General features: G+C 44.6%; 2 protein-coding genes and 1 non-coding gene across 7 annotated transcripts in view; all 3 read right to left on the bottom strand.

Annotated features, from left to right (window-relative positions):
- Positions 1-128: 128 nt before the first annotated feature.
- uba1 (ubiquitin-like modifier activating enzyme 1) lies at positions 129-13,082 on the bottom strand. 4 transcript variants are annotated; one of them, XM_052057187.1, is made up of 26 exons: positions 12,862-13,082; positions 10,103-10,219; positions 9,964-10,022; positions 9,259-9,427; positions 8,672-8,806; positions 8,482-8,588; positions 8,317-8,407; positions 8,091-8,223; positions 7,908-8,005; positions 7,115-7,261; positions 6,756-6,932; positions 6,544-6,651; positions 6,386-6,466; positions 5,963-6,115; positions 5,724-5,889; positions 5,451-5,647; positions 5,299-5,363; positions 4,766-4,961; positions 4,108-4,182; positions 3,825-4,014; positions 3,669-3,754; positions 3,494-3,586; positions 3,203-3,394; positions 2,836-2,937; positions 2,648-2,748; positions 129-1,162 (listed from the first exon to the last, which is right to left on the bottom strand). In XM_052057187.1, exons 2-26 carry the CDS (start codon positions 10,217-10,219, stop codon positions 1,027-1,029), a joined length of 3,174 nt encoding a protein of 1,057 aa, XP_051913147.1. In that variant the 5' UTR covers positions 12,862-13,082; the 3' UTR covers positions 129-1,026. The 4 variants fall into 4 exon arrangements, with proteins under 4 accessions (XP_051913147.1, XP_051913148.1, XP_051913146.1 ...); XM_052057188.1 differs by lacking the exon at positions 12,862-13,082 and adding an exon at positions 11,272-11,584; XM_052057186.1 differs by lacking the exon at positions 12,862-13,082 and adding an exon at positions 11,339-11,584.
- On the bottom strand, positions 3,012-3,132 carry LOC127596901 (small nucleolar RNA U6-53/MBII-28). Its single transcript, XR_007961590.1, has one exon. It is a non-coding gene; the product is annotated as a small nucleolar RNA U6-53/MBII-28 (small nucleolar RNA).
- A 384-nt stretch (positions 13,083-13,466) lies between the features above and the next one.
- Positions 13,467-16,162, bottom strand: part of camkvl (CaM kinase-like vesicle-associated, like) — a 44,559-nt gene continuing 41,863 nt past the window's right edge. For both annotated transcript variants that reach the window (XM_052057205.1, XM_052057207.1), the window contains one exon: positions 13,467-15,511. In XM_052057205.1, coding sequence (XP_051913165.1) covers positions 14,207-15,511 — 1,305 coding nt within the window. In that variant the 3' untranslated portion in view covers positions 13,467-14,206. The remainder of the gene's footprint in view (positions 15,512-16,162) is intronic.

Below are 16,162 nucleotides of genomic sequence, written 5' to 3'. Positions count from 1 at the left end.
CCATGTGGCAGGTTTTTCGCAGAATCATGTGAGGGTTCTCTGGAATTGTCTGATCAGACCTTAACACACAAATTTATGGTAACAATGATCACTGCAAAATGAGGGTGGAAAGAAATAAAAGTCACAAGTGGTGATTTGACATTTATTCACTATCAAGCTAAGTGCTCCCATATCAAGATACATTACCTTGCTTTTACACCGTAATGTCAGAAAGATTTTACACTGTAGAGAGAAGAGTTTATCATCTACATGTCGTGTGAGCCTAATTAGCCCAGAAAAAAATACAAAAGAAAAATAAAACAGGACATGAAATACAAAGAAATCTGATTCAATGTGCAAGAGCACTCCACACACTGCAATGAGTGCTAACTGAGGTCAGGTGCCTGAACTCCCCCCGCCAGCAATGAATTCAACTTGACGAGGGGGTTCACTTTTGTGTCCTAGGGAGGCAATTGAGGCGCAATCGGATCTTCTGGCGGTCCAACAACCCCCCAAAAATAAATTATTGGTGCCACTGTAGAATTAGGGGACGTGGTAGTCAAATGGATAAAATTCTCACATGTACCATTTTGATGAATTATTTACTGAGGGTTTTTTTTTAATGCAACATGTTAAAAGAAGCCAACAGTCAAGTGACACGTAACGCAGTTCTGAGTAGCAACATCACCCAGGCTTCAACTGAGCCCTGAGGCTCTGCAAAGTATCAGGACTTCCGGTATATATACAGGTTTCCTGCCGCCTGCAACAGCCGTGTCTCAAAGTACTGAACACAAGTGGATCCCTTAACAAGAGCTACCAGTGAGTCAGCTCAATGGGACTATGTACACCGGGGCACGGGTTCACACAAACCACAGGCCTGGAGGGAAGGAGGAAGGAGAGAAAAAAAAAAAAAAAAATCGACTTGTCCTATTGAAAAGACCTGAACCACCCTAGTACCCCCGCCCGCAATGACCTCGCAACCCTTATAATAAACATCATCTCCCTCCGGTAACACCCAACCTCCCTCAGGTGGGTCCAATGTGGAGCTCAGCGAATAGTGTATCTGACGTATGGCACTTCCACGTCTTCGTCCGACATGTCGTTACAGCACAACTCGAACACCAGAGCTTTGACGTGTTTGCCCAACTTCTTCTTCGACACCTTGGTCACAATCTCAGTCATCCTATGGGACACAGATGAAAAGAACATTGTACAACTTCAACTAGGGCTATAGCCATTAATTAGTTTAATAAAAACGGAATATTTTCAGAATGGACTATTATATCAATTATCCCATCGATTAATCACATAAATTGATTGGGCAATGTACTTATTTTTGTCCACTTGGGATCTCCACTCCTATGTAGTTTGAAATGTTGAAATGTTTTGAAATGCCGGGCTTGGCCTGGTGAGTGACATGCGTATCAAATGAGTGCAGTCTTGGCTAACCCATTAGCTGTCGGCACGCTGAACAAGTCAGCGCGAGTTGTAACCACCGGCAGCTTGTGTACGAATGTACTTAATGCGCGTTTGTTCCTGCTTGTTCTATAAAACGGCTGAATTGCACCAAGGGCCATATCTGCGGTATTACGTTACATTCTTGACTAGCAGTGGGTGTGTGATGGTATCACAAACCCAATTCCAATGCAGGTGGGACGGTGTTTTAAACAAATTAAAAACAATACAATGATTTGAAAATTATATTTAATTGAAAAAACAAATTAAGTAACTAATAGGGATGTGATGACATTCAAACTTCACAATGCGATATCACGATATGATCCTCTTGGTACGATAATTATAACAATTTAGCGTGGATATTTGTGATATAAAAAAAGCTCAATACTGTATAAAACTAATGATACTGTTGGAGGGGGGGGGGGGTGTCATGCAGATGCACAAAATTGTGTTTTTGTATACAACAATCTTGACCAAGAAATAGTCAGTCTTAAATGTTGTGATTTCCTATGGGAGCCACGGAGCAAAGTATCATGATCTATTTAGTTTACAATGCTTTGTTCATCTGAAACAGGATGAAAACTAATGTTTGAAGCAGATGCTGAAAAATATTTGCTGGTACGACTGGTTTATGGGGGGCGGGGGATTATTGATATAGTGTTTACAGTTTTGTCCATATGAGCAAAAATCAGTAAATGTGTATTATCTTTTAATTGGGAAAGAAAAAAGAAAGAAAGAAAGAAAGAGAGAGAGATGGCGTGGCCTCTGTATAACACAAAATACAAATAAGCAATTGCATGTGAATGTCACATATGCAATGCTAAATAGCTGATGTCATAATTATACATATAGTTTAAATAGCACAGGTAAGATTAATGTCAACGTACAAAAATGACCTACACGTCAATCAAGTCAATTTATGGAGGAACCAAAATGTGTTACATTCCACTTCATCTAGCGATTTGGTGGCCAAAATGTATCTAATTCGAATTGAATGGAACGAATAAACCAACCACTTGAGGGTGTTGAAAATGAGCAAATGGAAAACAATCTGGCCGTTTGTGCTGATATCGTGGCAGTTTTAGTATTGCGAGATTGCCGTTATCGCCACATCCCTAGTAACTAATATAAAATTTACAATACTATTCGATTAATTGTTGCAGCCAATATTCTTCCTCACTCACTACATGACATGGGAGATTGTACTCACGGCAGCTCGAGTCTCTCTCTGAGTTTGGCAGCAGGCATGAAGAACGAGTAGAGCATGGACACTCCCTGAGAAAGCATGGTGATCTCCAACTTATGCTCGTTCTAAAAGTAAAAATCAAATTTTATTTCAGCACAACACAGCACACATTGAGAAACAAAGAGGGTTTGGGCAAGCAGATGAAACCATACTTTAAAGAAGTCCAGAAACTGCCGCAGTGTCATCTCCTCTCCACTGGGCTGCAAACCACTAACCTCGAACCGATCCCATAACGTCCACTCAATTTCATAGTACTGTAAGGAAAGGCCAAAATGGGAAAATTAGTCATCATATTCAGCCTTGCAGCCAACGGTAGGTGAGCAAATTGTCTCCTCAGCACACGCTGAAACCATCAGCGTGAGAAGTTCAGTAGAACGCATTTGCATCCCGACAGATGTACTGCATCTGCCTGATGCATCAGTATTAGCATGGCTGGATCATCATGGGAGCTAATCATTGGGGTCAATTTTCTAGGCAGCTACATACATGTAAAGTAAAATTGCATGCCACGGATGCTACCTTGTGTCTGGGAGCAGCAATGGGGTCGGAGAAGGCAAAGAAGGGCAGCGACAGATTCATGAATCCGTTCTTAAATGACTCCAATTTTTTATGCCCTTGGACGATCTTGATGAGCTCGAGGCACACCAGACCCACCACAGCAGCTGTGGTAGTGGCAATGGCGGGAATGATTTTGCCAGCTATAAGTTTGCTCTGGATGGTGGGATAAGAAACAGGACAACTGCACAATCAGCTATACAGTCAACGAAATGAAAGTCGAGCTCTGATGTGTTCAAAGACGCAAGCACCCACATTGTGTCTGTCAGTTGGGGGGATGTCGTAATTCTCAGCTCTCAGGTTGGATGCTGCTACGATGAAGTCCATGTGGAAGTTGGTATCATCATCCTGTAATGATAGCAGCGCAAATCAGCAGGTTGCAAGACTAACTAAAAAAATCACCTGGAGAAGAAATTATGACAAAGTGTACCTTTTCAAAGTCGATAGCACAGAGTTTGAACTGAGAAGACTCAGGCGCAGGCAGCAGGACCTTCAGCTCCTCTAGTCTTGAATCATCTGCTCAAGAAAAAGGACGTTTTACTAAAACTTGAGACATTGTTAAGATTTGTAAATCCTGCCTGCTTACCAACAGACGAATTGCTATTCTGTAACTCCTGATCAGAGACGTGGATTTTCACCCCCGAACGTGGCGTGAAATTAGGCACCTTCACCTCCTGTGAGAGCTTGATCACAGCTGCACGATCGGTACAGCTTTCTATGCCATACGTCCGGGCAAACAGGTTGGCTGCGGCCATTATGTAGTCTATGTGCAGGTCCTACGAGACAAAGCAACACATCCGTTTTTCCAGAACTGGACATGCTGCTCAAGAACAAAGCAGGGTGAGGGGGCATAATAAATTCATCCTCACATTGCTAGTGCTGAATTCTAGGGGGTGAGGACACCTCTTTGGACCGGACCAGAAGGGGGCGCCAGAACTGGTTAGCTGAAAGCCAGAAATGCATCATACATCAATCAATATTGAATAACAAAACGCAAAAACACAACGCCTCAAGTTTTTTGTGCGACTGAGATGGCTAAATGCCTCTTCTCACCAAGTGGTGAATTTAATTTTGCCATGGTAAAGATAGCAGGATTAGTAAACCCCAATATGGGTTGTGTTATACCTGTGTGGCATGTACGTAGGATGAGTATAGCAAAAGAAGAGGAATGCAACAAACTATGAAAAGGATATCCAGCATTTTGTATCCCCCTTTCTCCTTATGAAGAGCCTTTGTTGACCAATCACTAGAGTAAAGCATGACTGTGTATAGTGGTTGGTACACGAAGGGGGTTTCTTGCATTTTCAGCAACCGATTGGTGGATACTTGGCTTCGTATTAAAATTGACTTCTAGACAATAGCGCTTTCGACTGCACTGGCATTTGTCCATGTGAAAAAAATATTCCCTGCCAACTTTCAAGGCAGACATTTTTGACTTTTTGTGTAATTGAATTATTCTTAATTAAAATAAGTGCACTCAAGGCAAGAGAAAAAAAATGCTCCGGTGACATACAATTAAATGAATACCTGATCTGGGGGGAAGTTGTGCAAGAGCTGGCGGATGTTGTTGCTGTACTGGCACTGCCAGTGGTTGCGTGCCCAGGCTACGCAGTCGGCAAAACTGCGGGGACAGTCTGTGACCAGACTCTTGTAAACAGCCTCCAGCAACTCAGCAGACTGACCTCCGGGAAGTTTCAGGGTGCGCTCCATGAACTTGGGATCACTGCAACACAACCCAGTATATCAACCAACACACATATTTCATCACTATACCTCATTAATTTACGATGCCATCTTTAGAGGTCAGATTGAAAAAGCTGTTAAGAAAATCATGATGGTTAAGTGAAAACTAATGTTTTTAAACTGAGTCGGTACAGTTCTGTGGAAAGTGGCTAGAGATGTTGAAGACTGGTTATATACACAACAGGCTACTTGAGAAATTAAAACAACCAACGACTTCTGGAGAAGCTGCGTAAGATGAAAACAAAGGCCTGGGTGCTGCAGCAGACGAGTTGACCACAAAGAAAGACAAAAGCAACCAGAGTGGGGGGCCGACTTACGAGAGATACTGCAGGGCGTTCTCTGGTGGCTGCTTGAAAAGCCCCTCAAACTCATCGCGGGCCCACTAAGTAGAACAAGTCGAGACCACGTCAATAATCCGCTTGACACAGTGTTTTCCCCTTAAGTGAAGCTAGTGCACACGTTTACTCACTTGCAGTGTGTGCTCAATGGCATTTGGGAAATTCTTGAGGGTACAGATGGGGATGGATTTCTCAGGTGGATCCTGGCTAGAGCTGTACGACTCCGTAAGGAAGGGGATCACAACCTGGACATTGCCTTTGGTACCCAGAGTGCCGGACTCCAATAAAGGTTTACGGTAGTACACACACCTCCGATCCATGTACAAACCTGCACAAAAATAGAAAGAAAAAAAAGTTTAAACACTGCAAAGCAGGGCGGTAGGACGACAACGATGGTTACTTACGAGCATCAACATTGTCCAGTGCATTGGCTACTCCATCAAGGCTCTCAAAGAAGTCATCGTCATAGACTCTCTCCGTGTCGGGGCCCACCCTGTTCTGGTGACCAGTGATCTTGATGAAGGGGTTCATTTGTTTAACTGCTGCTGCAGCTGTGTCACTTTTCATTTTCTGTTTACCACACAAAAACGTGAGCAAAGGAATTGTTTGTGATCTGACAGAACAGAGAAGAAGAGACACCTACGGTAACATCTGATTGTCTGAAGAGGAACTGTCTGTTGAGGTTAGACTTCTCGATGGTGTCCATATCAGTCACAATGACCTCGCCCTCGCCACCAGCCAGTCCAATCATGGCAAAGTTTTTTAAGAGCTCACAGCCAATCGCACCAGCTCCAACCTGCAAGTCAGGCAAGTAAGGCATTGCGCAACCAAAACAGAAGAACTAACAGACAAAAACATTTCTCCCGGTTATATGTCTAATGAAATTAAAAAAAGAAATAATAAATAAAGATAACATTTCATACTTTTCACTTTGGGGCTGTAATCAGTATTTGGGGTCATCATGTGCTTCAATTTGTAACTGCATTTGCTGTCACCAAATGTATCATTTCAATCTGCTTTAGTTGCAGAAGGTCATTAATGGCAGTGGATGGAAGCACAGACTTACCAGGAAGTAGCGTTGCTTGGCAAGCAAATCCTGCAGCTTGGTGCCAAATACTGCAATCTGTCCATCGTACCGACTGTTCCTCTAGGAGGGGAAAAAAGCGTTTGTGAGTATCACGCTAGATGCAGGATCCATATTGTAGGGGATGCGGTAACACCTACAGGGGCACATTCTTCCTCTGTGAGTACACCTCCCTCCTCTTCTGCCAGGCACTCCAATGCATCAAAATACAACCACTGAATAACGGGCATAAATTTTCCTGTGCATGCCTGCAACAAACAACACGCAGAAATCAATGAAAAAACATTTTAAATAATGCAAATAATTGCCGTTGATGTATAGTTCAAACGTAAGCCGACGGCTCCCAAGTGACCTTCATAACTTCCTGTGCAGCTAGACCGCCAATGAAGGCGTTGACAGGGGCCAGGTCACCCGCACAGACATAGGACATCTTTTTGATGAGCGCCTCATCCAGCTGCTCTACTTTAGCTGATCCAGACTGAGCAGCGTTCATCTCCTTGGCTAATGTCAACATCTCTTCACCGTCAACCTGAAAGGAAAAGCCGGCAAAGTTAGTGCTGGATAGATCATACAGCCCCCCCCCCCTCCCGCAACACATATCCCCACCCTCATGGACGACGAGCACGCACGCACAAGCGCACACACATGCAGACAAAATGGGCTGCTACCAATCAAGTCGAGTACATTTTTTTTGTTAAATGTGCAGATTACCTGGTTCCATGGTGCAGGCAGGCGGTTGTTTTTCTTCTGGAAAGCATGGATGGCCTGAAAGCCCACATGTAGTTGTCCAGGACGCTCAAACTTGCCAAAGTCTGTCATTATGAACTCTGGTTCAGCCATGGAGGAGGAAATGGATTTCTACAGCCCCGAGATCAACACAAGATGGCCACTTTACTCACAATTGCACTCAATCAGTTTGACAGTACTCATTTCTGGGTATGACTTTCTTTTGTTTATTGAGGACAAACTCAATAAAAGACAAAAACCTCTCGAGATTTCTGACAGTTTTGGCGGTCACTTCAACCTTCACCAGAGCTGTTGCCACTTCCCCGCGTGACATGTCTAAATACAACTCTAATCGGGCCGGGAAACCATCAAAATAAACATCCCACCAAGTCTGCGCTCCAAGCCCCCTGCCGCTGTCATGCGTCAGAAACAAATTAAATCACTGAGGTGTGGAGGTGTGGAGATGGCACAATTAACAGCGATACAAGGGCTTACTTGAGCCCAAACACCTGTGAGACATTCTTCAATGGTGGCATGGGTTTGCAGCACAGGTTGGGGATTCTGACAAAGGCTGAAGTGACAGTCGAAAGGTAAGAGATTTTTCTCCTTAGGAGAAATAAACACCTTTGTCTGAAGAAAAGAAACTTTACATTTTAAAAAGACATGACGAACACCATAGCGCTCATTGCAACTTCGAGTTCAGCTACTTAAATACGAACATTATGAAGCAAGTTGGTCAACAATTGAAATGACCAATGTGAATTTATGATCAACTTACAAAAGTGAATTTCTTGGGCATCTTGACCTGGGAAACAATTCCTCCTCTGACATAATCTGTAAATCCTGTGGTGTCACAAATGCTGAAGGTGTAGGGACCTGGACAGAGATAGACAATATCAACCAAGTGATGTTCATCGTAACAGCAACTACGATTTCAATCATGGAAACGAAGAGGTCTTACCCAGAACTCTGATCTCGACAGCCTGGCACCCATTTAGCTCTGTCATTCCCTGAACCTCTGAGAATGTTACAAAGTCTCCGCTCTCAAAACCATGACGAGCCTCGTCCAGGCAAGTCACAACACCCGGATTGTCCTGGAGAAAAAAAAAATTGTCATTGATTCAAACAGCGATGTTATTCTTGAAATGTAAAGGTGTTTGCTAAAAAAACAAGTTGACAGAGCTAACCTTGGTGATCATGGAAATCATGGCACTCAGCGGTTGTTCTCCATTAGTGTCATGCACAATCATTTCCTCACCAAAGTCGCAAAAAAGCTGGCTACAAAAGAATTGACGTGTCAGAAAGCATCAGACACGACGTGGAGGTCAAACAAAGGATATTCGGGATCTCACCCAAACAGGCCACGAGTGTCTGCTATGATGATCTTGATGCCTTTGCTGTGGCAGAACTCTCCCACTTTTTGCTGCTCATCAAGGGTGGAGTTGGTCAGCACAACAACCTGGGTTACAGAAAGTTCAACGTTAAAAAGTGCTTATTTTTCTGCACCAAAGTTTTCCCAGAGTTTCCCAAAATGGCTTATACCTGGAATTTGGTCAGGAAGTCTTCTGTGAGCGCACATGTATATGCCGCCACAGGGACATAGTTGTTGAGTTCAGCCAGGCGGGACTGACTAACTTCTGCTCTGTTTTTCCCCAGATCCTCCTCTCGAATGTAAAACTAAATCATAGAAAGAATTCATAAATGACAGAAAACATCTAGACATGCACTCTCTTCTCAATGATGGTGGATACTAGCACTATCAATTAACCATTAAAAATCGTTTAAAATAAAAACACTGCTCTCAAGCCTCAAATTGAACTAAGTGGACACTCATGATTCAACGGAAAGCTCCCTTTTAATAATGGCCTAAAACTGTCCCAAGCTCGACTATTATTACGATTCGACCGGAGGTCAGCCACTGACAAATTTGGGTCAGTCTTTCACAGTAATTGAGGGTCAGATTTAAAGAGACACATTGTTTGGAGTGAAAGCAGTCCAAAGCCTGTTGCTGCAATAAACTAAGAGAAAAATGTACAAAAGAAAAAATGAAATTTAGATTCACACTTGAAAAATAATCACCCCAAGTGCTACTTGTTAAAAGGTGACACTCCATGCATGTGCCTGCTCACCTGAGAGGAGAGGTCTCTCCATTCTGCGACCCCTTCATCATGTACGGTGACACTTCGAACGCCCCCTAAAATGACATTCTTGGCAATCTCCACTCCAAGACCTCTCATACCGGAGATGAGCACATTGGAGTTTTGCATGCGCTTCATTGCAGCATGGCCCAAAACGTACCTGAAGAAAGAATAGGCAGGCAAATGTCATCAAGTGCGGCGAGTGTCCTCTTCAGAATCACCGAGTCATCACGAACATGTCACAGAATGATAAAACGCTTAACATCTTATTTATTAGGTTGCGAAACATTTACACACATACCAGTACGATGAGAAGTCTCTTACAATGTTCGTCTCACTTTATATGAAATGTCAACTGACATATTCCCCTTTCAGAAAGTCGGAGGCAAACACTCGCCAGCTTGCTAACTGAACATTGCGAAGTAAAAGTCATTAAATGCCTACAGTGAAAAGCTCTCAGCAAGCTCAGACTTTGCAGTCCGCATGTCCATTGTCTGCTTGTTGTTTAATTTTAGAAAAATGTTGGCGGGTATCCGAGTTTGACAGTTCTGCATTTCAAGCAGCATAGCATTTGCTTAACACAATGAATACAATAACGTTTGGTGAAACGAGGAAGTCCCTCAGGCAGTTGAAGATTATACTGACTCGGGTAAAATAAGCATAACTATTCTACTCTGAAAGAGAAAGAAGACTTACAGTTGTCTGGAATACAGGCCTTCATCAATCTCAGCGTCATTGCCGTTCTTAGCCATGCCCTGCCAAGGCAATACCAGATAGGACAGTGAAAATACTGAACTGTATATTTTTGACAAGGATTTGCAGCAAGTGTGCTTACGTTGGCAGGTGTGTGGGACAGATCAGTTCTGACAGAGTTTGAGGAGGAGCAGTGGGATCCCGTCTTCGTCTCTGTTCCTGACAAGCGACGTTTCTTGGACAGCGGCGAGCTGGACATCTACGGGTCAGTGAAAACTGAATTTAGATATTAAAGGCAGGACGATCAGCACAGAATAAATGGCAACTATGTGACATACAAGGTGGACCCATCTAAATGGGATAGAATCCTAGTCAATTTGGTAAGAAGGGATTTCTCATCGGAGAGCAGCTGGGACTGGCTTTGAGCCAACAACAAATCTGCTAGACAACACAGCGAACCCGGGAAGAGCTATGAATAGCAGCATTATGTGCTGCTCTCAAACAGGCATAGGTCTCCCTTGATGGTAGCGCTCTATTGTGTTTGACACCTGGATTGGGACAAGGAACACTTGGGGGAAAAAAAGCTGAATCATTCAACTTGACCGCGGCTTGACAATAACTGACAGGTGTGGCCACAAGAATGTACAATTCACAAACCGGAAGGTCGCGTCACTTCGGGCGAGTGACCAGTTAAAATAATACCCCAGTCAGTGGGGCGACAAATAGGCCGCAGGGTCTCGGAATCATCCCTACCGTGTAACGAACGCCATCAGTTTCGTTTTACCGTGAAAAGCAGTTTCTGGAACCCTCGAACGATCCGGAAAAGCAGCAGCCAGTTGGCGTACAGGAAAAAATTCACAATTCGGCTGAGCATAACAATGGATGTCGGTGAAAATGAAAGTGTTCCCGCACGGTCCACGACTGCACGGCTCCCTGACGCTTGGCTCATTTGCCCAACGAGTATAAAAGCTAGCAAGGAAGCCACTTCAAAGGCTTTAATACAACGCCCCAGAAAGCGCGTCAGATCTTCGTAGAGGCCGGCGAGAAGCGGTCGGCCGCGTGCCACTAATCGGTCGTAATAAGTCGTTTGGCGAGCGGACCGGGTGGCAACATGAATAAGTTCGGAGGCAAAGCCCAACGCTATTAGCACGACAGTCTGGGCCTATATAGGCCTCGGGTTGGTCGCCCACCATTCAGAACCTTACCGGCTCGCTAACCAACGACCAGCAAGCGCGAATCTTCCCGGAAGCTTCCTGATCACATCTCGGGGAGCCGATTTGGCTGTATGTTATAAACAGGTAGAGGACTTACAACATAAGCACGACCGCTTCGCGCTAACTTGGCTCCACTCGCGTCCCATTGATTTCTCCTTTCTTACCAATAATCCTTCCCGGGGCCTTTCCGATGCGAACCCGCGCCCCTTCCGTTGCGTTCAGATATCAGCGGTTGGATATTTGTCGACGGACGAAAAAAAGAGGGGGGAGCTTAGTAAAATTGTTGGCCTGCTCGCGCTATATTGTCGAGTCACTATGTGGTTGCAACGCGAAAGCTCCCCTCTGCAATAGCTGCTGGCTGGCTGGCTTTACGACTGCAGACAGGAACAAAACCAAAATGGCAGATGGGGAGGAGGGACGGGGGAGGCGTGACGCGCGGCCCGAAATATTCCACAGGAAAGGTTGGCTCGGGCCACGCTGCTCAGCACGCAGACATGCCATTGGCTGCGCGCACTCACTGGCCCCGCCCCTCGTGACATGGACGCATGGAAAGTAGTAAGATAAGATATCCTTTATTTGTCCCACACTGGGGAAATGTACAATACTACATAATATACTTGATATTAAGTACTATTAAGTAGTACTTGCACGTACTGTATAGTACAATCAAATGCAGCCTCTACTAGTCAAGCCTCACGGTCAAGTATCCCACCAATGATTGATAATTAGCAATTGAGTAAAGTGAAGAGAATTCGAGCCGTAAAATTCACACAATTGTTGTTTCGGCAAATTATCTCAGTGTGGACAATTATTTTAAAAAACAGAATTGTCCATATAAGCTGCTACACTGTCTGCATATTGAATCTGATGACAATAACTTGCAACAGTTTCAAGAAAATTGTGCACATCGAGTGTGTGCCACAGAAAAAATTCTAAGCGATGCTGAGCCCTCTGAGCCATCGGCCAAATAGAGGTTAAGGGTGAGAAGCGTTAATATCTGAAGAAGGAGGGTATTGGGGGAGGGGGTGCCTGCCTGCTGAATCACAAAGGCTCACGAACGCGTGGGCCGCACATTCTTGGGTACACATGTCGACGCGGGTGTCACTCGATTTAAAAATAATTTGGAGGATGCTGTCGCAGTGCTAAAAAATCTTAGTCAAATGTTACACAGGCAGTATAACTTGGCAAGCTCGAGAAGATGCTCAGCATTCAATGGCCGGTAACGTCGATCGCGTTTCGATTCAGGTCGTAGCGTGCTAATATAACGTTTGCCTCTCAATCGAAGCCATCCCCATGAAATAGTCCCATCAGATTGCGGCCAACGTTGCTTGATGCAAATGACAATGAGCATATGCGTAACTTTGAGCCCATCCGAATGGGCTCAGCAAAGTGTTTCCCAGCTACACTGAATATACCAAAGAATAAATAACACGAGGGAAGGTCCATTTGCTAATTAAACACGCTTGATAGTGGTTATGATGGAGTGGAGAAGTGAACCAGTGCGGTGATCTACCAATAAACCGACTGCGTAGTTGTTAGCGTATGTGCACCCAGCTAGCTTTTGAGCTATCTACCCACCCACAGTGACTTTTCCCATCTCGTGCCGCTATCCTCGTTAGCTTGTTGCTAAAATTAGCTAGCTCGGGCTAGCATTGAGGAGAAGCTTATACAAGTGTGCACAACTTACCACATCCGATATTGCTCTGCCTGGTCTGTAGTATTAAAAAAAACGGTCTGTACAAAAGAAAACGTCCGAACAAACCGCGTGACAATTAAACGGCGCTGCTGGGTCAGTGAGGAAAGTATGTCACAGTTGCGGGCTAACGGCTCTGCGTGAGTTTTTCCGCTGTACGACTGGCCACCCAACGCTGGCTAGTTCAAGCACCCCCTCACTATTTCAGTAGAAAAGCAAAGCAAAGCAGCAACATGTGCACGTTACAGACGCAACCATCTTTCCCTTTCAGAAGCGGTAATGAAACACTTTTGTATGATTTATTTCAAGATTGACATTCGATCATCGTGTGTGTTCATTAAACTCTTTTTAAATTGATCGAGTTGGGTACTTGACGATAACTGTATCGTAGTTGCATTGTTTACCACCATGAATATTTATCCAGCCCGTGCCTTCAAAATGGTGGTCTAATCCAAAAGCGCAAAGCCTTAAGGGATATGTAGGCTTTCCCGAGAGTCTGGGTGACATTGGTTTTCTCTACTGTGCAGTGACTTTCGGTCATTATGCACTGTATTTGGACTTATTTATCGTCTCCCAATCAAAACACCAAATAACATCGGTAAAGATGATTTGACATTTTATTTTTCTTGAAAGGCTTACAGACACAATACATTTTACAATGGGTAGAGACGGACACCAGAGAAGAGCACATACAGTAACATGGTAACAGAGCCAAAAAAGCCAGAATAAAATGTACATCACTTTTACATTTGTGATAGTAAAATAAGTCGATCTCTTTCTGCCCAACATATAATCAAGATTTTTGGATAACTTTGACAGGGTGTTTTCAAGGGATCAAGGGGTATTTAGAACAAATCTCTATTGCAGTGATAAGGTTTCATCAGTCTAGTTGGCTGCAAATTTGACCTGCATCTTAAATGTAGTGCTACCATTAAAAAGGACGAAAGTAGGACTGGCAGTGCTTGATTAATGACGTTAAAAGGCGTTTGGACATGAGTAAGATTACAACACAGAATAACAAGAGTTGGAAAGCCAGTTACAGTAAATGTATTTACATGTTTGCAGGACATCATTCAAATTGTGGTTTGTCATTTCTGTTTTTGTACTTTTCTTCCCATGCTGTGCATTTTCATCAACCTTCTTAAAGCGCATTGATTCCAGAATGATGAAGTTGTTTAGTGAGCATATAATGCACGCATACATGTACCCATCCATCTATTTCCGCGTATCCTTACAAGGGTCACGAGGTGGAGTGGAGCCTATCCCAGCTGTGTTTGGGCAGTAAGTGGGGTACACCCTGAACTGTGACATGTTTTGGTTTTGATCATTCCCACCTATTTTATAACCGTCTGGCCATCCCAGCTCTGGAGGAAAGTCCAGAACATTCAGTCCCACTCTGTCCACACTCTTGTTCTGCAGCCTGGACTGAGGCTTGAGAAGGTGGGGAGGGTGGAGGATAGGAAGCAGAAGGGATAGCAAGGCGTGGGAGAGACGGCAGCGCGGGCCTGGGGGAGGTCGGAAGAGGCGGCGGTGTGGCCAAGGTTTCTGAAGAGGTGTGATGTGAGGTGCGGGCCCGAGAGATGGCAGGCGAGGCGTGTGTGCTGCGGATGCGTAGTGGTTCAGGAGGGCAGTCGCTGATTTGCTCCAACAACGAGGGCATGTCTCCTTCAATCTTCTCCAGCACTGCCACCATTTGCTTCTCTATCTGCTCAATCACACTGTCCATTTGCCAGTCGCTTGTGGTACTGCTGCTCACTGTTCCGTGATGTAACCCGGTCCCATACATCCCCACACTTCTTCCACTTGCATACAAGGTGCTATATGGACTCCCATAGGGCCCTGCCATCCCCATGCCTACGGTCCCAATGTCTCTATTGTACGGTGTGGCGTGCCGGCCCAAACTAGCAGAGCTGCCAATTGCATAGCAACCGTGACCTGCTGCAGGACTTTCTCTGGCAATATTAAACTCCGCACTATATCGGTCTGTTTTCTTGGCGTCCCTGTCCCTCCTCAACATGGGACTTGCTTCACCCCTTAAACGAACACCTTGACCCACATCTGCCCCAGCTCCCGGCGCAATTGCCGTAGTGGCTGATGTTCCCACCGAACTCTCTGCCACCGCCTCTGGCAGTTGTGTCTGACACCAGCTGCTGTCATTTCCACCCTTCTGTGTGGCGTTAGCCGAGGCTGTGGGTGGAAGGCCATGAAGTGTTGCAGTCATTTTACGCTTGTTGCTGGGATCAGGAGAGCTGCATATCAGTTTCTTGTCTGTCAGGCTGGTGTGTTCCGTGGTTGTTGTGGGTGTTATTTTAGATGCTATGTTTTCATCCAAATTGGCGGCTGTTTTCCTGCTTTGACCATCCTGCACTTTCTTTGTTATCTTATCGCAGGATGGGGATGCTCCAACCTCAAGATGCACCTCTACTGCCTGCTGTTTTTCGACTTCCTGTATGTCCGGTGGCCTATTTTCAACCATAACCTCTAAAGGTACACCACTTGTTATCCCCTCCTCATCACTTGTAAGCTCGGCCAGCCCTCCTTTTACTTCCCCTGCATCTTCCCCACGCTGCACCTCAGCTGAACTGTCGATAACTGACTCAGAGTTCTTCAGACGTTGCATAAAAGTGGTGACACGGATCGCCTTCTGCAAGACAGGGATTAAAAAAAAGAAAAGAAAAGAAAAAAATAATAGAACAGAAGTATTACATACAGTATGGGTCCATTACTTCCTCTGTCCCTACAATACATTCAAGCGTTGGTGCAATTCTTATTGGTATTATTAGACAAAGCTCAAAACTAAGCGCTCATGTGATTCTCCTGAAGTGAATTGTGCATGTGTTGACTTCCAGTTGGATTGAATACAATTCGCCCTGGTGTGAATCAGTCTCAAGACCCCATCTTCCCATGTTCCTTCTTGCTTACTTGATACTTTTAATTCAGTTTTCCACTCCCTCGACTGTAAACACTGAAGGAATTGGGGAAAATGTGGCTTCTTAGAAGATGTTTCAAGACCAGGTAACGGATTATCTGGAAGTGTCAATCTACTGTAACACAGAAATGGTGTTCAGATGATAAAGCAGCTTTCTTAGAAGATGTTTCAAGACCAGGTAACGGATTATCTGGAAGTGTCAATCTACTGTAACACAGAAATGGTGTTCAGATGATAAAGCAGCTTCTAGTTAACTAGCGCAATCGTGACATTGAGGTGCAATGTGGATTTTGATAGGAGGAATGACAGGGGTCCTTGTACATTGAATTATTACATTTAAATGGTCCACAGTGGTGGCACCGGATC

Source organism: Hippocampus zosterae, chromosome 2 (assembly GCF_025434085.1).
Source record: "Hippocampus zosterae strain Florida chromosome 2, ASM2543408v3, whole genome shotgun sequence".
Taxonomy (NCBI): Eukaryota; Metazoa; Chordata; class Actinopteri; order Syngnathiformes; family Syngnathidae; genus Hippocampus; species Hippocampus zosterae.
This window is presented reverse-complemented; position numbering and strand designations above follow the sequence as displayed.

What these genes read in the sequence shown, in the direction of transcription:
- uba1 (XM_052057185.1), bottom strand. Translation starts at nt 10,909, where the DNA reads ATGAGCCAAGCGTCAGGGAGCCGTGCAGTCGTGGACCGTGCGGGAACA. An exon ending in TGATTTCCATGATCACCAAG is followed by an intron (nt 8,224 to 8,316) that starts GTTAGCTCTGTC and finishes TTTTTTCTCCAG; the next exon opens with GACAATCCGGGTGTTGTGAC. An exon ending in TGCCCAAGAAATTCACTTTT is followed by an intron (nt 7,262 to 7,907) that starts GTAAGTTGATCA and finishes TCGGGGCTGTAG; the next exon opens with AAATCCATTTCCTCCTCCAT.